Source organism: Stegostoma tigrinum, chromosome 9 (genome assembly GCF_030684315.1).
Source record: "Stegostoma tigrinum isolate sSteTig4 chromosome 9, sSteTig4.hap1, whole genome shotgun sequence".
Lineage (NCBI taxonomy): Eukaryota > Metazoa > Chordata > Chondrichthyes > Orectolobiformes > Stegostomatidae > Stegostoma > Stegostoma tigrinum.
This window is the reverse complement of record NC_081362.1, coordinates 83,530,675-83,553,360: the sequence shown is the minus strand read 5'-3', so window position 1 is coordinate 83,553,360 and position 22,686 is coordinate 83,530,675. Positions and strand designations below refer to the sequence as shown.

The window sequence follows — 22,686 nt, the reverse complement described above, 5'->3', positions numbered from 1 at the left end:
GTGACCCTGTCTCAGAACTCTGGTTTTTTTTTCCTTCAGAGACGCTGCCAGACCTGCTGAGCTTTATCAGCAACCTCTGTTCTTGTTCCTGATTTACAACATCCGCAGTTCTTTCAGTTTATTTTTGTATCCATGAAGATAGCCTCAACTGTGATCTTGTGTTCAAGTTGTGCTACATGTGACCCCACCACACTGTTCTGTATTTGTAAAATCTTCCTTTTGTGTCATGTTTTGACAGATCACCTTGATAAATTGTTTAATTTCTCTACCTTGATTAGTTTGTACAGCTTTGAATTAGTTATTACGTTCACAGACCCGCATGTCTCTCTCTCTTTCATACACACATGCTCTTACACTCTGTAAAGCATGTGCGCACACACGTGTACATATCTATGGGGTGAATCATTTCAGCCAAGATGTTTGTTTACTTGCAGATACATTCTATTTACTTCAGAAAAACCACACAGTTTGTAGTCGCAGTCAGTCAGTGTGGCATCTTATAAATTCCAGCTTTTGGAATAAAACCAGCCTGATTGCAAGGTAAAACCCTGGGACAGATTCTGAACAAAGCCTCACACCTACAATTCAGAATCTGAGCTGAGATGTCACCTTTTGTATATTCCTGCCTGACTGTTGTGACAGAACACCGCCATTGACACTAAACACTTTACACACTAACACTCTTGACCACCTGCAGAGGCTTATTATCTGACACCAGTTGTATGATCTTTTGATCTCTCTGCCTATAAACTCTGTCTGTGTGCCCTGTTCTCTTACTGTGCCCGATCAAGGGGCTGTGCTCACAAAGCCTGTGTGATTCCAAATAAACCTGTTGGCCTATAACCCAGTGTCGTGTGACTTCTGACTTCACACTCAATGCCCCAATGCAATGAAGGGAAGCATGCTATAAGCCTTTTTACTACCTTATCTATCTGCGTGCTGCCGCCTTCTGTGATCTGTGAACCCACACACCCAGATCCTTCTGCATGTCAATACTCCTAAGAGCATTTGCTGCGTAGTGTAATTTCCACCTGTACTTGGCCTTTCAAAATCCATCACATTGCATTTGTCTGGATTAAACTCCATCTGCCATTTCTCTGCCCATTGCCTCCAACTGACCTATATTCTGCTGTATCCTCAGACAATCCTCCTCACTGTCTGCAACTCCACCAATCTTTGTATTGTCCACAAACTTGCTAATTAGACCAGCTACGTTTTCCTCCAAATCATTTACGTAAATCACGAAGAGCAGAGGTCCCAGCACTGATCCCTGTGGACCACCGCTAGTCGCAGGCCTCCATTCCGAAAGGCATCCTTCCTCTGCTACTCTATCTCCTATGATGAAGCCAGTTCTGTATCCATCTTCAGCTCACCCTTCATACCATGTGACTTCACCTTTTGTACCAGTCTGCCATGAGGGACCTTGTCAAAAGCTTTACCGAAGTCCATGTAGACAACATCAACTGCTTTTTCCTCATCAATTATCTTCATCACCTCCTCAAAAAACTTGATCAAGTTAGTGAAGCATGACCTCCCCTGCACAAAACCATGCTGCCTATTGTTAATAAGTCCATTTGCTTCTAAAGGCGTGTAGATCTTAACCCTCAGAATGTTTTCCTATAATTTCCCTACCACCGACATGAGACTCACAGGCCTGTAATTTCTAGGATTATCCCTGCTATCCTCCTTGAACAGTGGGACAACATTGGCTATTCTCCAGCCCTTTGGGACCTCACCTGTGACCAAAGACGTCTGTCAATGCTCCAGAAATTTGTTCTCTTGCCTTCCTCAATGTTCTGGGATAGATCCCATTAGAACCCGGGGAGTGGGAGGAGGGGTAAGGAGTAAATGATAAATGGGGATTGTGCCCAAAGAGAGAGAAAAACAGTTGGATAGATAAGAGTTGGTTACGATCTGGGTAGAAGTGTGAATAGCTGTTAATGGAGACTGTTAGTGGCTAACTGTTAGTAGATAGCCTGCCATTACACACTATTTGATAACAAGGCCTGGTGTATGGGGTAGGGGGCTGGGACATTGGAAGAGTTCAGGCCCTAAAATTATTGAACTCGATATTGAGTCCGGAGGTCTGCAAGGTCCCCAGGTGGAAAATGAGGTGTTGTTCTTCCAGTTTGTGTTGAGCTTTGCTGGGACACCATTACCCTATGTATGGGCTTTTTACCCTATTACTGATGTTAGATAATTTATACACAGATATAATTGTCTGATAATAATGTGCATAGCTCAAGGTAGATTGATCTTAAAGTTAAGCGTTGATGCGTCCAATTCTTTATTTCCAATTATTTATGAATAGCTGAAAATGAGGTTGGGATTTTAGTTTACTTTTTTCCTCAGGTAAGTGCAAACTGAGTATTCTTTTGCAAATCATCTTTGTATCTTACATGGAAACCCTGAAGCAATTCTGCATTTCTCTTCAGGGTTCATCTTGTTGAAAATATTCCAGATGAGCTGAACGATATTGCCAACACCACAAGGCACATTTCCTTGTTTCAGGGCTGGATGGACTTGCTGGATGCCGCATTGCACAGTGTGGATATTGTCTCTTCCAAATGGGCTCTAAGAAATGGTCGTCTGGACCAAAACCATTCACTAAGCCACTGGGTAAGTGACTCAACTGAATCAGCAAGTAGAAGCAGAAAATTTGCTTCTCATAATTTGTGGAAGACAATATATTTCTGAACCATAAAATGTAATAGCAATCGGCAAACTTTGAATTCAATGAGGTGTTGCTAAAATATTGAAATATAACATTTTTAATGAAAATCTGTGTACCCGTGAATCAATAATCTCATTATATGTTTGATAAATGAGTGTTGGAATGAAACCTAATACTTTTCAACCTATCGGAGACATAGAAATCTACTTCTGGGATCTAAATTTCTTTCAAGGTTTAGGACATTGATACCGACTCATACTTTAATTATATAGACTCAAAATTAAATGAGGCAGGCATAAGTCAAGATTCAAATGGCATCTTGTTTCATTGACAGTGTGGCAACTCTCCGGTGCTGCCTAAATGTCAGCCGAGAGTGTGTGCTTATGCCTCCAAAGTGAGACCTGAACCCATCGGTTTCTGAGGCAGCGTGTTACAGCTGTAATACTTGAGAAATAATGATGTGGAAAATTAATGTTCTGTGTATGGGGAATTGACTTGTTCATGTTCACTGTTCAGTGATCAGTTAGCATCTAGCACTTGTAAGAAGGTACAAATTTGGTACATATCTCCTAGTAGCTCTGCAACAGGAAGAAGTGTCCATCTGGTGTCGGAAACTCTACCCACTGCCCATCACTGTTATTACTATATAGGCACACTGCTGCATACTGCTTTTCCGTATTTTTCATGGAATGGGACCATCGCTGTGTGGGTCAGCGTTTATTGCGCAGAGGGCATTTATGAGCCAAACACATTGCTTTGGTCTGGAGTCACACGTAGGCCAGACCAGTTAAGGATGGCAGATTTCCTTCCACAGAGGACAGGAATTAACCAGATTGGTTTTTACAACAATTGACAGTAATTACATGGTCAACAAGTGTCACATTATTGGCAGGCCAGTTAACCATAACATGTTGAATATCTCTTCAGCAGTCCTTTACCCATTTAACGTGCTGTTACAGTTCTGAGTTCCTTTAGACTGTTTTATAGCTAATGTCCTGACAACGTAAGTTTCCACAAGTGAAGCATACCCACTACCCACCTCCCATCTGATGCATGCATCCTTTTACTTCTCAGTCTGGAGAGAGAATTGACTCCAGATTTACCAAAGATCCCTGTGTCATATTGTTTGAAGAGTAGAGGACAGGATTAATCCTACCTACTTCAGATGGAGGGTATTGGGGTTGAGATGTGGAACAGCCATGATATCAGTCAGTGGTGGGACAGGCCCAGGAGGCTGAATGGCGTAGTCCTGTTCATACATTCCATATAGAAAATGTGACACAAAATATTAATAAAAATCACATTTGCAAAATTAAGTCAAGTAGTAATAATTCATTTTTTAATTTCCCTAGAGAAGGTGGTGATGAACTGCCCTCTTGAGGTGCTGCCATCCCTGTGGTGAAGAAATATTTATAGTGATGTTAGGGAGGGAGTTCCATCCATTTTGAACCAATAACTGAAGGAATGGTGACTTATTTACAAGTCGGGTGTGCGAGCTGGAGGGGAAGTTGTGAATGTCGAAGTTGGGTAGAATACTTGTTGATTGGAAGGCAGGACTTTAAAGTTGGTCGTTTTAAAATATTGATGTTTGTAAAATGATAAGTGGAAGGCAGTGTATGGTCCCTTTAAAAGATGGTGTGCTTTTTCTAGGCTTGGAGAGAAGGAAAAGGTCTGTGGGCAGTTTGTAGGTTTGCAGATGCACTGAGCATCTGATTTGCAACATTTGTATCAAAAAGCTATAGAGTTAGCAGGCAAAGCAACATTTTTATCAAAACAGCTAACTTGAATTTAGCCAATTAATTTAAACTAGGCCCTTGTATACCAAAAACCAATTAAATTTAAATTTGATGGCTTTGACAACATAGGACCAATCCTATTGTAAGAAATTGATATGTCATCAAGAGTATAAAAGATGAGGGCATTTGGAAAATCGGGGGAGAACCAGCAGACTTCTGATAAGAGATCAGCTCTCTAAGCGAAAGCATCATCTAATAAATAAAAGTACCATGGCACTCATAGCTGACATTCCAGACAGAAGAGTTCACAGAGAACCTTCCTGACAGAAAATCAACAGAGAAGGCACAGAACATTCCTGAAGATGTAAGGCTGGATGAACACAGCAGGCCAAGCAGCATCTCAGGAGCACAAAAGCTGACGTTTCGGGCCTAGACCCTTCATCAGAGAGGGGGATGGGGGAGGGAACTGGAATAAATAGGGAGAGAGGGGGAGGTGGACCGAAGATGGAGAGTAAAGAAGATAGGTGGGGAGGTAGGGAGGGGATAGGTCAGTCCAGGGAAGACGGACAGGTCAAGGAGGTGGGATGAGGTTAGTAGGTAGATGGGGGTGCGGCTTGGGGTGGGAGGAAGGGATGGGTGAGAGGAAGAACAGGTTAGGGAGGCAGAGACAGGTTGGACTGGTTTTGGGATGCAGTGGGTTGGGGGGGAGAGCTGGGCTGGTTGTGTGGTGCAGTGGGGGGAGGGGACGAACTGGGCTGGTTTAGGGATGCAGTTGGGGAAGGGGAGATTTTGAAACTAGTGAAGTCCACATTGATACCATTAGGCTGCAGGGTTCCCAGGCGGAATATGAGTTGCTGTTCCTGCAACCTTCCGGTGGTTGGCAGGAACAGCAACTCATATTCCGCCTGGGAACCCTGCAGCCTAATGGTATCAATGTGGACTTCACCAGTTTCAAAATCTCCCCTTCCCCAACCGCATCCCTAAACCAGCCCAGTTCATCCCCTCCCCCCACTGCACCACACAACCAGCCCAGCTCTTCCCCCCCACCCACTGTATCCAAAACCAGTCCAACCTGTCTCTGACTCCCTAACTTGTTCTTCCTCTCACCCATCCCTTCCTCCCACCCCAAGCCGCACCCCCATCTACCTACTAACCTCATCCCACCTCCTTGACCTGTCCGTCTTCCCTGGACTGACCTATCCCCTCCCTACCTCCCCACCTATACTCTCCTCTCCACCTATCTTCTTTACTCTCCATCTTCGGTCCGCCTCCCCCTCTCTCCCTATTTATTCCAGTTCCCTCTCCCCATCCCCCTCTCTGATGAAGGGTCTAGGCCCGAAACGTCAGCTTTTGTACTCCTGAGATGCTGCTTGGCCTGCTGTGTTCATCCAGCCTCACATTTTATTATCTTGGAATTCTCCAGCATCTGCAGTTCCCATTATCTCTGATTCCTGAAGATGTAACCTGGATTTTATTTGGAGAGACACAGTTCTAATTATTTTTAATTTTGGTTTATATGAGTGGAACTTATTTATTGGAACAGTACATCATTAGAATCTTGTTTTATTCGGGAATAGTTAGTAGTTAGAAGGGAATTGTTTGGTTTGTTAATAGTTCAGTTAATTTGCTCACTGTTAGAGTTAGATAAATAAGTTGTTACTTGTTGATTATAGAGAGTGTGTCAGGAATTTATTTCAAATAACTACTCCTTTATAACAGACTAGGAATGAGAGACAGGTTATACCACTGTTCTCGCTTCTTTTACCAGATTATATGGTGAGGTGTGCCTCTCTGGATGTTTCGGTTTTAATTATCAGAAGGAGGATTGACCTCCACTTTATAACAATGGGCATGGTGCCCCATGCACTTGCTGCAGTTGTTCTTCTGGGCAATAGGGCTTGTGGGGTTTGGAAGGTCAGAAGTGGAGATGTTGTTCTACCAATTTTGTTTGAAATAGAACATCTTTACTACGATAGGTTTTATATGTGGGCTACTAAGTGTAATGACAATATTTATAATACTTCAAACTGGCAGACTTACACAGTAAGGTATTTGTGGCTTCATTTCTACTATACCTCAGTGTCTGAGGGCTGGGTTTCTGAAGCATGGCAGATAATCTTAGTCATCCCCATGAAGGCAGCTGGCATCTATTTATGGCTGTTAATTTTCTGATCAAAAAAGACAAATGTGTCTTTTGTGAGCAACATCAAGAAGGACTGTGTTTGTAGACAGTTTATAAAATATTGACTACTGAGGAGCTGGCTAACTGCTTGTACATTTGTCAGGATGAGTTTAGGGCACATTCCACTACTTTGCCTGGGCAGCCTAATTGGATTTGGCATCAGACCATTCAGAGGAAATCCAGATAAATCTGCCTAATTCAATGGACAACTTATGTCAAAAATATGTAAATGCGGATAATACTGGAAGATTACATTTTGACAAATAGAGCAGATAGAAAAGAGACCCAAATATTTCTTTGAGATTTGGAAATGCTATATGATTTTTATTGGTAAATGCCATTTGCCAGGGTGAGAATGTATTTGAGAAGCTGCAGGAATTGAAGACTCGTAACGTTGGCCTGAGAATCCCGATTAATAAATTCCAATTTGGATCCCAGGATGTGACAAATCTGAAAGTGAATGGTAAGTAAAAATTTCTCCCTAAAATTGTGGATAAGCAAGTGGTCCATCAGTGAATACTTACAAAAACAGGAAGTGCTGGAGAAGCTTAGCAGGTCTGATGGCATCTGTGGAGAAACAGAGTTAATGTTTCAAGTCCAATATGACTCCCCTTCAGAACTAATAATTAAAACTACCTCTCAACTGTTACTGGGCAATCTTGGCCTCCAGTAGCTTCTCACTAGACAACTACTGCATGAAAATATTGTCTAAGTTTGTTGGCTACTGAGCTCCTCAATGAGGGACATCATTAAAGACTCTTCTCAAAAAAAAATGTGCATGTTCCGATGTAGTTGAGATTCTTCAGTGGTAAAGCTGAGGTCTGATTTTATTCCTAAATTGATTTTCAGTTTTTCCCAATGTGGTGACTTTAACTGTGATTGATGAGGAAAGCAGCACAGTCTGGAGAGGCAGGGAGAGATTGAAACGCCTCAGTAGGTTAACTGAGACATGGAAATGTTTTGAGCTTTGTGTGGAATGAACCACTGCGTTCCCTTTGTGAACATAGAGGCATACATTTGAGGTAAAGTACAAGAGGTTCCGAGGGGATATCAGAAAAAATGTTTTCACCCAGAGGGCAGTGGGAATCTGGAACTCGCTGCCTGTAAGGGCAGTGGAGGCGGAAACCCTCATAACATTTAAGAAGTATTTAGATGTGCAGTTGCATTACCAAGGCATACAAGGCTATGGGACAAGTGGTGGAAAATGGGATTAGAATAGTTAGATGCTTGTTTCTGACCAGTGCAGAATTGATGGGCCGAAGGGTTATTTCTGTGCTGTATAGCTTTAAAGAGGGAATAGGGTAGATATTGATTGGAGAATTAATTTTACCGACAGGTTTTTTTAATGAAACTGACTCTGAAATGTTTATTTTAATATTTTGAAAGACTTTTTCTTAATTATCAATTATAATGACCAAGGTGAAAAGTTATTTAACGAACTGTTGGAGCTGTTAACTCGTAATGTTGGGTATACTGTCAATGAGTGAAAAACCTTGCCAATATTCATTTCCTCCAAATTAAAATTTAAGTTCTTTGAAGGGCTTAAACAATTAGAAAATGAAAGAACTTGCATTTATATATCCCCTCTTAGGGTCTCAGGATGTCTGAAAGCAATTTACATTCAATGAAATCATGTAACATAAGAATTGTGGCAACCTGTTTGTGCACAGAATCCCACAAGCTGCTATGAGATAATGTCCAGATAATTCTTTAGCGATGCTCTTCAAGGGGACAATATTGAGGGAGCATTCCCTTACCCTTCTTTGAAATAGTGCCATTGGATCCAGCACCTGAAAGGGCACATGGACCCTCAGTTGAGCACAGCAGTGTGTCAGAAAGAGTATCTCTCTGATAGTGCAGTGTTATACCAAAGTGGCAGGCTAGATTTGGTGCTTTGGTCTCTGGAATTGACCTTGAATTGGCACGGTGGCTCAGTGGTTAGCACTGCTGCCTCACAGCACCAAGGGACGCAGGTTTGATTCCAGTCTTGGGCGATTGTCTGTGTGGAGTTTATACATTCTCCCTGTGTCTGCGTGGGCTTCCTCCCACAGTCCAGAGATGTGCAGGTTAGGTAGATTGGCCACGCTAAATTGCCCGTAGTGTTCAGGGATGTGCAAGCTTGGTGGATTAGCCTTGAGAAATACAGGGTTACAGGGATGGCGTGGGTCTGGGTGGGGTGCTGTTGGGATAGGCTGAATGGCCTGCTTCCAAACTGTAGAGATTCTATGAATCCTCAACCTTTTTACAGATGCAAGAAAGTCACTACTGAATCCCTACACAAGTGATTGAATTGATCAGAGCTTGATTTAATTTTAATCCTTCAACATAATTAAATCTCTTTTTACTTCATCCTCAGATTTATTCTATGGTGTTGGAACTAGAGGACAACCGCAAGAGGACTATGTCCTACATGATTCCTAGAAAGTGAGAACTAACCGCTGTGATTTAATTCCATCACAGTCAGTTCCCTTGACACATTGATGATAATGCCGTCAAAAGCTCACTGAGAAAATTTGGGTTCCTCTGAAACCTAAGGATTGTCATTGCTTCAGATTGGCAGTTAATTGCATTCTGTATAACTCCTCAATTTGCCATGGGTTTTGATCTCTCAGGGCAACATCTTTGGCTGCTAGTTATTATTTTGGAAATACTCCCTGCCGTTTCATGCAGAGCCTTCTGCGTCCTAAAGCTAAGCACCATATACTTCATAATCAAATAATTAATTATCAGTTTCCTACAGTTATATATTTGGAAAAAATCCAATGAATCTGCCAACTGTCGATCTCTCTTGTTCCCTATTGGGGATATATTTAGGAATTGGGGATATATTTAGGAATTAGTGTCAGTGGTAATTAAGTGTTCTTACGCATTCCTTTCTCCCCTTTCTATCAGTTTTTCACTTCCCTCTTTCTCCTGCCATGAATAGTTCTGCCCTTCAGTTTGTGGAAATGGGGCTAGAGTTTTGTCAATGCCCCTTAGCAGACAGACTGTTACAGACTATATTGGAAAGTCCTTCGATAAGCTTAAATGAAAAGAGAATCAATTCTCTTTGGTAGGTGTCCCTCTCAGCATGTTGCCTTGGGGTACGTAACATGCTGATGGCTACAATGAGGTTCTGTCCTAATCTTGAGGGGCTCTTTGTCCACTGAGAACATTGCAGTCGAGTGAAACCCCTCCTTTGTTCTGGCATCTGTATGCTCAGATATCCTGGCAGGGTATCAGGAAGGGAGAGAACTCTGACCAAATTTACCATCCCTAACAAGGTCTGTGAAAGACAAGTATAGGGTCTGATTCTGAGATTACTTCATAACAGACCAGGAATTGAAACTAGGAACTGACTATGTTTCTTCCTTATTTGGAACACAGGCAGTCTTCTTATGGAATACTCTTTACACTGCCAGTGTACAAATCCAGTCTCCTATGACTGGTTTAACGCCTGTCTTCGATCAACATGATTTCAAGAAAAGATTATTCAGTGATTTATGGACATGCTGTTTGTGGGACTTTACTGTGTGCAAATTGGCTGCTGTGATTCCTGAATTAGAACAATGACTACAAAAGTACTTCACTGGCTGTAAATTGTTTCAGGGCTTTGCTGACGCCATTGATGTCAAACTTATAAATTTATTTATTTGTTTTTCTTAACTACTGAAGCTCCTGAGGCAGGTGTGCTGTCTACTTACACATTTACAGTATTCTCTGACTTCCTGTGCATCCTTTGGCTTGCCTGCTGTATATAGTGCACACATTAAAATCACCATCACCAATTATAGTAAGAGATAGCTCTCTTAAATCTCTTCCTTTGTCTCCAACACCTGCAGCTGGCTCAGAATTCACTCATTCTGCTTACATTTACAGTGCCAGTTTCAGTTGGGAGTTGTAATTACTCACATGCTTTTAACCCTTGAGTGGTCACTTGAAGTTGATGTCTTTTAACTTTTCTCACCCTAAATAATGCCTCATTTACCCTCAAGCAGTTTGCAATGGCTGTTTTTATTTGTTGACCTCAGTTCTAGAAGGTTTCCCTTCAATGGCAATGACAATACAGGAAGACTAAGGAAGAGCAAGTTACTGCAGACCAAGGGATGGATGAAGGCATCCATTACACCTGGCATAGCTACAGCACAAATAGAGGAACATACTTTGGTTGATTCCTTGCTCGGTATTACTGTCCAATTGTCCGTATGTGAGTGACTATACTGAGCATCCCCCCCATCGCCTCCAGTGTGACATGCCAGAAACGATGGAGCTGATTGAGAAGCCTATGGCTTTAAAGGGACAGAATTCCAAAATTACGTAGTGTCCAACATTTTTCTTTAAATAAAGCAACAGAATTTGCATCTGGCCAATGCAAAGATTAGGATGATATCATCACACTTCGCACGTCACCCTTCAGCTCTACTACTTCTCAGGGTCAAGAATATATTGAATTTCATCTTAATTTGATTCCAAAGAAAAGCTATTGGACTTGCAATGTTTCTCTCTTCATACACGCTGCAAGACCCATTGGGTTTCTCCAGCACTTTCTGCTTTCATCTTTTATTAAATTTCATGCTGGCCTTTCTGACCTGGAGCCAGAAATGTATAGTTGTCATCCAACTTGCAAACTTCTGTCTCTGAACTGCAATTAAACTCTGGCTGGCTTCATCTTGGCTCGTTTGCAGTGATTAAACTTCATGGCCAAAGGGACAGGTCAGCTTAAACACAATCCCACAGTGAGAGCAGACTAATATTTAGCTAACAGTGTTATTAGTAAGGACAAGTTGCTGACCTCATCAGTGTATCATTCAGTGAAGAGCTGGTTTTCTATTAACAATAAAACTAGGTTATAATATGAGATTTTATTTGAGTGTAACTACTTCTGATATTTTTAATTTTATGCCTGTCCAATTTTAAAAGAATATTTATGTGATAATATCAATTATATTCTTCCATCAAACCCACAATCTATTGAGTCAGTAATGAGAGATCTTAATTTTGTGTCATCTATGCTTCATATGTAACTTGAAGACGTTGATCAGTAGCAGTTAATGCCAAGTTGTTGGCTGTTTAACATCCAGGTGCACTGGTGAAATATATCAATATGACTCCTATTATTGGTGGTGAGCTTCACTCTTCCTTTTGGGTGGTGGACAGGAAGCATATCTACATTGGCAGTGCCCACTTGGACTGGCGCTCTCTTTCACAGGTAATTCATGCCGAGGCTCATGTAAAAATAATCGTGTAATTTTTTTAAGGTTGATAATTTTATGTCTTTTGAATGTGTGCCGCATCCCATGCAGGAATGTCTCGTCAGCATTGAATTAGACCTTTCAGGCAAGGCACACAGTTGCTTGATGATCATTGCAGCTGTATGGACTAGACAAGGATTGGAAACTTATTGAATGTATTGTTGCTCCTGGCTTCAAGCGAAAGATTGAAAAACAAGTTGAGTTGTCTGAGTTTGGCAGGAGAATGCTGGTGGCTGCTGCAATTGGTTAAACAGGTACAAAGTATTTGGGCATGAATGACATTTGTCTTTGACTCATTGAATCAGGTTCAGTCCAATCAATATGCAATGTAATGGAGGACAAGGCTAAGGTATTACTGGGGCAATGTGAAGTACCAGTGGAATTTTCTATTACAGAGAACAGAATTAGCCTCTGCTAGGACTATGCATTGGATGCAGAACTTTTTCATCACACTAAACCAGAGCTTTTGTGATGTGAACATAGTGGAAATATGTTTCACTTATATAGGAAGCAATAGGAAGTGAAAGTGCAATTTTCCCTTTTGTGTCAGTTACCATTGTAAATAAGATATGTATTAAGCTGTATTATGCTCAATGTCCTGGAAGCTGGATGGAAACTCCTTTTGGGCAAAGTTGACAGTCATTGCATTAAACCTTAGAGATTTTCTTGGATGAGGAAAAGTAAAATTTGACATATTTACAGTCTAACTGTAGATGTGCCTAATGTGTGTCACTAGTAACAAATCATTGGAAGTAAGGGTCTAGGCCCGAAATGTCAGCTTTTGTGCTCCTGAGATGCTGCTTGGCCTGCTGTGTTCATCCAGCTTCACACTTTATTATCTTGGATTCTCCAACATCTGCAGTTCCCATTATCTCTCATTGGAATTAATATCCCAGCATAACTACCATTCTCTTTAGATTTTTTTTAAGATTCCCTACAGTGTGGAAATAGGCCCTTTGGCCCACAAGTCCACACTGTCCCTTGAAGAATCTCACCCAGACCCATCCCCCTATACCCCACATGCCCCTAAACACTATGGGCAATTTAGCATGGCCAGTCCACCTAACCTGCACATCTTTGGACTGTGGGAGGAAACCGGAACACCCGGAGGAAACCCACACAGACACGGGGAGAATGTGCAGACTCCACACAGACAGTCGCCCGAGGCTGGAATTGAACCCGGGTCTCTGGTGCGATGAGGCTGCAGTGCTAACCACTGAGCCACCGTGCCTATTTAATACGATAAACTCATCTGTGTTCTTGATGTTGATATTAGGTTCCCATTAACTGCAAATCCAATTATAAGGACAAAGTTTGTATTCTGGACTGCTATACTTAATTACAATGGAAGAAGTTGAACATTTATTGCATCAAAATAACCAGGAACATGTGCCTGAAGAAGCCTTCTTGAGACTTTGAGTAATGCTTTTTGGTTAGATATTAATTCATGTATCCTCTCTAAGCCATTCGTGACTAGGGAGTAGGTCACCATTCCTTCAGTGTAAATGGGTCAAAATCCTGCAATTCTTTCTCTAATGGCACTGTATGTTTAAGGAAAGAATAGCGAAGATGCTGCATCCACCCTTCTAACCCACATTTTCCTTGAAGAATCTATCCACCTCTGTATCATCATAGAATCCCTACAGTGTGGAAACAGGACCTTCGGCCCAACAAGTCCACACCCACCCAAACCCATCCCCTGTAACCCACCTAATGTACAAATCCCTGAACACTACGGGCAATTTAGCATGACCAGTCCACCTAGACTGGACATCTTTGGACTGTGGGAGGAAACTGGAGCACTTGGAGCAAACCTGTGCAAACTCCACACAGACAGTCGCCCGAGGGTGGAATTGAACCCCGGTCCCTGGTGCTGTGAGGCAGCAGTGCTAGCCACTGAGCCACCGTGCTGCCCCAAGGACGGTGGCAACTCCTTCAAGCCAGAAATGAATCGGCAATGAACCAAAATGAACAGTCTTAAAATTATTTAATGACCCTGCCTCCATGGCTTCCTGAGGCAGAGTGCCCCTATAACTACACAGTTCTTTAAGTGAGTGAGAGAGAGAGAGATTTCTCCTCATCCTAAAAGGGTGAGGCTGAATTTTTAAACAGTGCCATCTGGTTTTGGACTTAACCATAAGAGTGAAAAAAACTTTTCCATATCCACCTTGTCAAGATTATTCAGGATCACATACTTGCTATCCATTCTTAATTTCCAGGTAGATTCCTCTCATACTCTAAATTCTTCTTCCTTCTGGCTATTTTTTCCATCTTTACATTCTGTCCAAAAGTCTGTTGTGCCACTAATCTTTGCACATTTCTTTGCTTTTTCCTTAAGTTTGATGCCTTACCTAATTTGTTTTAGTGAACCGTGGATGGTGGACCCTCCCTTTAGAAGTATGCTTTGTATGAGAAAGTGTAAGTAGAAAGTGAAAGTCTCCATAGTCCCAGAGGTCTATAGGCTGCTCTCTCTTTCAAGGAATACAGACTGGTGGTGAGTTCAACCTAAACTTAATCTCAACCAGTACGGGAATTAAATCCGGCAGTATTCTGACAATTCTAAAATAGCCCCTTTAAGGCCTGCCACTGTTTTTATTGAGCTACTTATGTCAGTTAGTTCAGTTGGCTAGATGGCTGGTTTGTGCTGGGACTGGTGGGTTTGAGTTGTAAGGAGGGGGTGGATAGGCTGGAACTTTTTTCACTGCAGCGTAGGAGGTTGCGGAGTGACCTTACAGAGGTTCATAAAAATCACGAGAGTCATAGATAGGGTGAGTAGCAAAGGTCTTTTCCCGAGCATGGTGGAGTTTAAAAACTAGAAGGTGTTGTTTTAAAGTGAGAGGAGAAAGATTTACAAGGGACCTTGGGGGCCACTTCTTCACACACAGGGTGGTGTGTGTATGGAATGAACTGCCAGACGAAGTGGTAGATGCAGGTACAGTTACAACATTCATAAGACATTTGGACAGGTACATGAATAGGAAAGGTTTAGGAGGATATGGGCCAAACACAGCCAAGTGGATCTAGTTTAGTTTGGGAAACCTGGTTGGCACAGGTGAGTCGGACCGAAGGGTCTGTTTTTGTGCTGTATGACTCAATGGCTCCAAAATGATGCTAACAAGGTGAGTCCTGCCTTCACAAACTAACCCCTCACCCGAGGCTTGCTGACCTTGGGTTAGATTGTTTTTCTCTTTCTCTAATGGCGGAGCGACCCAATGGTCCTCCAGGACTGTGGTGACTTTAACTTGGTACGGTTTTACCAATTGGCGTATCCCACGGCCTAGTAAGCCAGTTCACTTCAGTTACTCAGTTTCCATGGCCGCATTGCTTCCCTTGTTTAAGTTGAAAATACCAATCTTCGGTCCAGCCAAGCTGGAAGTAAAATGTAATTTAGATTTAATTAAAGTGTAGAATTTAATTATATTGTGGTTGCTGCTACCTAGGGGTGCCTTTACTCTGAGGTCACTAATTAATCCTGTTTCATTATACAATATCAAGTCTTAAAAAGCCTGTTCTTTGCTCAGTTTCAGAACATTCTCTGTTAAGGAACTATCTTAAAAATATTGTGTGAACTCCTCACCGAACCTACTCCTGCTGATCTGATTTTTCAAGTCGAGATGTAGATTTTTGTCACCCGTTGTTCCTTTATTGCAATCACCTGATATTTCTTCTTTAGCACTTTATCCTGCACTATATAGTATTTGCTCTGAGGGGGGCTGTACACATCTCCCAGTAGCAACTTCTTGTTTACTATTTCTTATTTCCACCCAAACCGATTCTATCTCCTCATCTACTGAATGGAAGTCCTCTCTAACTGTTGCACAAATGCCATCGTTAATTAACATTGCCACCCCACTACATTTACCCAACTTTCTATTCTTCTTGAACGATATATACCCCTAATATTCAGGACCCAATCCTTATCCTCCTGAAAACACATTCTTGTAATGACAATCAGACATTATTCTTCCGTCAATGTTCACTAACAATTTGTTTACTTTGATATGAATTCACTGCAGATTCCAAAGCAGAACCATTAGTTTTGTTTTTCTGTTATCTTTGAAAGTCTTTGATTGTTGGAATATTCCTATGTTTTTTTTCTTTCTGTACCTTCCACCTGTTCTGAGACCCTATTTCCCATATTGTTTTCCTCCTTTATCTTGTCTCAGCACTTTGACATAGCACATCTTGTCACATTTGATCCCTCGGCCCCGCTATTTAGTTTAAAAACCTTTGGTTCCCCAGCAATACAGTTTATAAGAGCACAGGTCCCAGCAATGTTGAAGCATAGACTGTCCCAAGAGCACAGCCCAAACTTTCCATAGTACTACTGCCACTGTCCCATAAACTGCAACCCACTTCTTCCACACAAGTCTTTGAACCACATATTCATTTTTCTAAATGTATGTGCCAGTTTGCATGTGGATCAGGAAATAATCTAGAGTTTATAACCTTTTTAGGTGCCACTTTTTAGTTTAGTGCTGAGTTTCTCGTACTGTCTATACAGAACCTCATTTCTAGTTTCTGCCTAGATCATTAGTAACTATAAGAGCAAAGACCACCGTGTTCTCCTTTTCTTCTTGAGGAGATGTCCCAAACCTGGCACTGGACAGGCAACAACTGCTCTGTGCTGCAGAAAACAGTGTCAGGTCATCTCAGTCTTCTAAAATATAAACAAAATACTGTGGATGCTGGAAATCTGGAACACACACACAGAATGTTGAAGAAACTCCTCAGGTCTGGCAGCATCTGTGGAGTGAGAAGCAGAATTAACACTTCAAGTCCAATAAGACTCTTCTGCAGAACTTCAGGACTGAAAGAATCTTTTTCAGTCAAGGCCTGTCTATCATCCGTGGGTCACTAGTCTAGAATGTGATGGAATGTTCCCCAATTGCCTGTGTGGGTACAACTTCAAAAACACTCAAGAAGCTTGACACCATCCAAATCAAAACAACATGCATGATTGGCATTATAACCACAGACACTCAGACCTTCCACCACTGACTCTCAGCAGCAATGTGCAAAACTGGGATATGCACTGCAGAAATTCACCAAAGATCCTTCAACTGCACCTTCCAGACCCATGACCACTTCCATTTAGAAGGGCAAGAGCAGCAGAAATACCATTACCTGCAAGTTCCTTGCCACTCCCCATCCCGACTTGGAAAAGTATTGCCGTTCCTTCACTGTTATTGGGTCAAAATTCTGGAATTCCCTCCATAAGGACATTATGGGTGTACCTTTAGCACATGGACTGCAGCAGTTCAAGTAGGCAGCTCACCACCACCTTCTCAGGGACAACCAAATACAGGAAATAAATGTTTGCCAGTCACTGACGTCCATGTCCCATGAGTAAATAAAAATAAACTTATTGATAGTCACCTAGTACCTAACTTCTTCCCCTGTAGTAACGTAAGAATGCCATGCTCTCAAGTTCACAGTCAGTTTCTATAATGATTTTTTTCATGGGATGTGGCTATTGATCATGAGCACAACACTTACTGTCCATTTGTAATTGCCTTTAAGAAGGTGATGTTGAGTTGTTTTCCTGAAACACAAAGGAAAAAACCCCTGTTAGAAGTTATGTACAGGCTTCCTAGCAGTAGTCAGGATGTGGAACAGAAAATAAATCAGGAGGTAGACAAGGGATGTAAGGAAGGCACTATTACAAAGATCGTGGGGCACTTCAATATGTAAGTGGACTGGAAAAATCAGGTTGGTAGTGGATCTCGAGAAAAGGAATTTGTTGAATGTCTAGAAGGTGGTGTATTGAAGCTGTTGTGATACAGTCCACTAGGGAACACACAGTTCTGGATTTGGTGATGTGTAATGAGGCAGAGTTGATTAGTGACCTTAAAGTGAAGGAACCCCTAGGGGTCAGTGACCACATATGGTATAATTCACCTTGCAGTTTGAGAGGGAGCTTGAATCAGATATAATGGGATTACAATTGAATAAAAGTATCTTCGAAGACATGAGGGAGGAGCTGGCCAAAGTTGATTGGATGCGGAGCCTTGCAGGGAGGATGGTGGAGTGGCAATGGCAGGAGTTTCTGGGGGTAGTTTGGGAAGCACAACAGAAATTCATCCAAAGGATAAAAAAACATACTAAGGGGAGGATGCGGCTATCATGGCTGATAAGGGAAGTCAGGGTCAGCATAAAAGCAATAGAAAAAGTATACAATGTGGTGAAGATTAGTGGGAAGCCAAAGAATTGGAAAGCTTTTAAAAACCAGCAGAACTGACATTATGCACATTGGTAGGAAGAATAGAAATATAGATTATTTTCTAAATGGGGAAAGGCTTCGGGAATCTGAAGCAAAAAGGGATTTGGGAACCCTAGTTCAGAATTCTTTTAAGGTCAACATGAAGGTTCAGTTGGCAGTTCGGAAAGCAAGTGCAATGTTAGTATTCATTTAAAGAGGCCTGAAATATGAGAGCAGAGATGTACTGCTGAGGCTGTATAGGACTCTGGTCAGAATGCATTTGGAATATTGTTGACTGTTTTGGGACCCATATCTAAGGAAGGATGTGCTGGCCTTGGAGTTGGTCCAGAGCATGTTTACATGAATGATCCAGAGATGAAGGGCTTGTCTTATAAGGAGCGGTTGAGGTCTCTGGGTCTGTTTTCAATGGAATTTTAAAAGGATGAGGAGAGTTCTACCTGTAATAGCACAATACCAAGACGCCGGGATAAAGTGGATGTGGAGATGGTGTTTCAACTATAGGAGAGACTAGGACTCGAGGGCACAGCCACAGAGTGATTGGGCAACAGTTTAGAATTGATTTGAAGTGGAATTTCTTCAGCCATGAGGGTGATGAATCTGTGAAACTCATTGAAGGCTGCGAAGGTCAATCATTGAATGTGTTCAGACAGGGTTAGGTTCTTGATTAGTAAGAGGATCAAAGGATGCTGGGAGAAGGACGAGGTTGAAAAATATATCCACTGCGATCAAATGATGAAGCAGAGTCGATGGGCTGAATGGCCTAATTCTGCTCCTATATCTTATAGTCTTGTAGCAGCAGTTCATGTTCTATTGTTATACCCACAATGTGGTGAGGGAGTGAGTTCCAGCATTACCCAGTGACGTTGAAAGGCTCGCATTTTGTTTTCTGATCAGAGAGTGAATTTGGTGGTTGTGGTTCCATGTGATTGATATTCCTGTCATTCTAAACAGCAGTGGTTTTAGTTTCAGTAGTTGCCTTCAGGAAGCTTTGTAATGTATGGATATCTGATATTGATGGATTAGACTTAACTATCACGCCAAACTCTGCCTCCCCACTAGCACTCCCAGTAGCCTGGGCAAGTTGCTGCAGTTCACTCTGCGGGTGGTACACTTTGCTGTCTCTGAACAGCACTAGGAGAGGGAACGGATGTTTAAGGTGATGGAGAAGGTGTTAATCAAATGCCCTGGATGGAGTTAGAATGGCATTCATGCAGGTAAGTGGAGAATGTTCAGTCATACACACTAATTTTACTCAAATATTTTGAGAAGTTGACATTCCAAACACGTATTATACCTAGTGACAATGCGGTATATCCAAGATAATAAAATGTGAGGCGAGATGAACACAGCAGGCCCAGCAGCATCTCAGGAGCACAAAAGCTGACGTTTCGGGCCGATACCCTTCATCAGAGATGGCGATGGGGTGAGGGTTCTGGAATAAATAGGGAGAGAGGGGGAGGCGGACCGAAGATGGAGAGAAAAGAAGATAGGTGGAGAGGAGAGTATATGTGGGGAGGTAGGGAGGGGATAGGTCAGTCCAGGGAAGACGGACAGGTCAAGGAGGTGGGATGAGGTTAGTAGGTAGGAGATGGAGGTGCGGCTTGGGGTGGGAGGAAGGGCTGGGTGAGAGGAAGAACAGGTTAGGGAGGCAGAGACAGGTTGGACTGGTTTTGGGATGCAGTGGGTGGAGGGGAAGAGTTGGGCTGGTTGTGTGATGCAGTGGGGGGGCGGGGGGGGGGGGGGAGAACCAGGCTGGTTTTGGGATGCGGTGGGGGAAGGGGAGATCTTGAAGCTGGTGAAGTCCACATTGATACCATTGGGCTGCAGGGTTCCCAAGCGGAATATGAGTTGCTGTTCCTGCGACCTTCGGGTGGCATCATTGTGGCACTGCAGGAGGCCCATGATGGACATGTCATCTAAAGAATGGGAGGGGGAGTGGAAATGCTTTGCGACTGGGAGGTGCAGTTGTTTATTGCGAACCGAGCGGAGGTGTTCTGCAAAGCGGTCCCCAAGCCTCCGCTTGGTTTCCCCAATGTAGAGGAAGCCACACCGGGTACAGTGGATGCAGTATACCACATTGGCAGATGTGCAGGTGAACCTCTGCTTAATATGGAAAGTCATCTTGGGGCATGGGGTAGGGGTGAGGGAGGAGGTGTGGGGGTAAGTGTAGCATTTCCTGCGGGTGCAGGGGAAGGTGCCGGGTTTGGTGGGGTTGGAGGGCAGTGTGGAGCGAACAAGGGAGTCACGGAGAGAGTGGTCTCTCTGGAAAGCAGACAGGGGTGGGGATGGAAAAATGTCTTGGGTGGTGGGGTCGGTTTGTAGATGGCGGAAGTGTCGGAGAATGATGCGTTGTATCCGGAGGTTGGTGGGGTGGTGTGTGAGAACGAGGGGGATCCTCTTAGGGCGGTTGTGGCGGGGGCGGGGTGTGAGGGATGTGTTGCGGGAAATGCGGGAGACGCGGTCAAGGGCGTTCTCGACCACTGTGGGGGGAAGGTTGCGGTCCTTGACGAACTTGGACATCTGGGATGTGCGGGAGTGGAATGCCTCATCGTGGGAGCAGATGTGGCGGAGGCGGAGGAATTGGGAATAGGGGATGGAATATTTGCAGGAGGGTGGGTGGGAGGAGGTGTATTCTGGGTAGCTGTGGGAGTCGGTGGGCTTGAAATGGTCATCAGTTACAAGCTGGTTGCCTGAGATGGAGACTGAGAGGTCCAGGAAGGTGAGGGATGTGCTGGAGATGGCCCAGGTGAACTGAAGGTTGGGGTGGAAGGTGTTGGTGAAGTGGATGAACTGTTCGAGCTCCTCTGGGGTGCAAAAGGCGGCGCCGATACAGTCATCAATGTAACGGAGGAAGAGGTGGGGTTTGGGGCCTGTGTAGGTGCGGAAGAGGGACTGTTCCACGTAACCTACGAAGAGGCAGGCATAGCTGGGGCCCATGCGGGTGCCCATGGCTGCTCCCTTAGTCTGTAGGAAGTGGGAGGAATCGAAAGAGAAGTTGTTGAGGGCGAGGACGAGTTCGGCTAGGCGGATGAGGGTGTCGGTGGAGGGGGACTGGTCGGGTCTGTGGGACAGGAAGAAGCGGAGGGCCTTGAGGCCATCTGCGTGTGGAATACAGGTGTATAGGGACTGGATGTCCATCGTGAAAATGAGGTGTTGGGGGCCAGGGAATTGGAAGACTAAGGGGGTGGCCACGGGCACCCGCATGGGACCCAGCTATGCCTGCCTCTTCGTAGGTTACGTGGAACAGTCCCTCTTCCGCACCTACAGAGGCCCCAAACCCCACCTCTTCCTCCGTTACATTGATGACTGTATCGGCGCCGCCTCTTGCTCCCCAGAGGAGCTCGAACAGTTCATCCACGTCACCAACACCTTCCACCCCAACCTTCAGCTCACCTGGACCATCTCCAGCACATCCCTCACCTTCCTGGACCTCTCAGTCTCCATCTCAGGCAACCAGCTTGTAACTGATGTCCATTTCAAGCCCACCGACTCCCACAGCTACCTAGAATACACCTCCTCCCACCCACCCTCCTGCAAAAATTCCATCCCCTATTCCCAATTCCTCTGCCTCCACCGCATCTGCTCCCACGATGAGGCATTCCACTCCCGCACATCCCAGATGTCCAAGTTCTTCAAGGACCGCAACCTTCCCCCCACAGTGGTTGATAATGCCCTTGACCGCGTCTCCCGCATTTCCCGCAACACATCCCTCACACCCCGCCCCCGCCACAACCGCCCTAAGAGGATCCCCCTCGTTCTCACACACCACCCCACCAACCTCCGGATACAACGCATCATTCTCCGACACTTCCGCCATCTACAATCCGACCCTACCACCCTAGACATTTTTCCATCCCCACCCCTGTCTGCTTTCCAGAGAGACCACTCTCTCCGTGACTCCCTTGTTCGCTCCACACTGCCCTCCAACCCCACCACACCCTGCACCCGCAGGAAATGCTACACTTGCCCCCACACCTCCTCCCTCACCCCTATCCCATGCCCCAAGATGACTTTCCATATTAAGCAGAGGTTCACCTGCACATCTGCCAATGTGGTATACTGCATCCACTGTACCCGGTGTGGCTTCCTCTACATTGGGGAAACCAAGCGGAGGCTTGGGGACCACTTTGCAGAACACCTCCGCTCGGTTCGCAATAAACAACTGCACCTCCCAGTCGCAAAGCATTTCCACTCCCCCTCCCATTCTTTAGATGACATGTCCATCATGGGCCTCCTGCAGTGCCACAATGATGCCACCCGAAGGTCGCAGGAACAGCAACTCATATTCCGCTTGGGAACCCTGCAGCCCAATGGTATCAATGTGGACTTCACCAGCTTCAAAATCTCCCCTTCTCCCACCGCATCCCAAAACCAGCCCCGTTCGTCCCCTCCCCCCACTGCACCACACAACCAGCCCAGCTCTTCCCCTCCACCCACTGCATCCCAAAACCAGTCCAACCTGTCTCTGCCTCCCTAACCTGTTCTTCCTCTCACCCCTTTCTCCCACCCCAAGCCGCAACTCCATCTCCTACATACTAACCTCATCCCACCGCCTTGACCTGTCCGTCTTCCCTGGACTGACCTATCCCCTCCCTACCTCCCCACGTATACTCTCCTCTCCACCTATCTTCTTTTCTCTC

The 22,686-nt window shown here is 44.1% G+C and overlaps 1 protein-coding gene across 3 annotated transcripts in view; it reads left to right on the top strand.

Moving 5' to 3' along the window:
• The window catches only part of pld5 (phospholipase D family, member 5), an 81,164-nt gene that overhangs the window by 17,162 nt on the left and 41,316 nt on the right, over window positions 1-22,686 (top strand). For all 3 annotated transcript variants that reach the window (XM_048536428.2, XM_059648827.1, XM_048536431.2), the window contains 3 exons: window positions 2,436-2,619; window positions 6,941-7,055; window positions 11,653-11,780. In XM_048536428.2, the coding sequence (XP_048392385.2) occupies window positions 2,436-2,619; window positions 6,941-7,055; window positions 11,653-11,780 (427 nt within the window). The remainder of the gene's footprint in view (window positions 1-2,435; window positions 2,620-6,940; window positions 7,056-11,652; window positions 11,781-22,686) is intronic.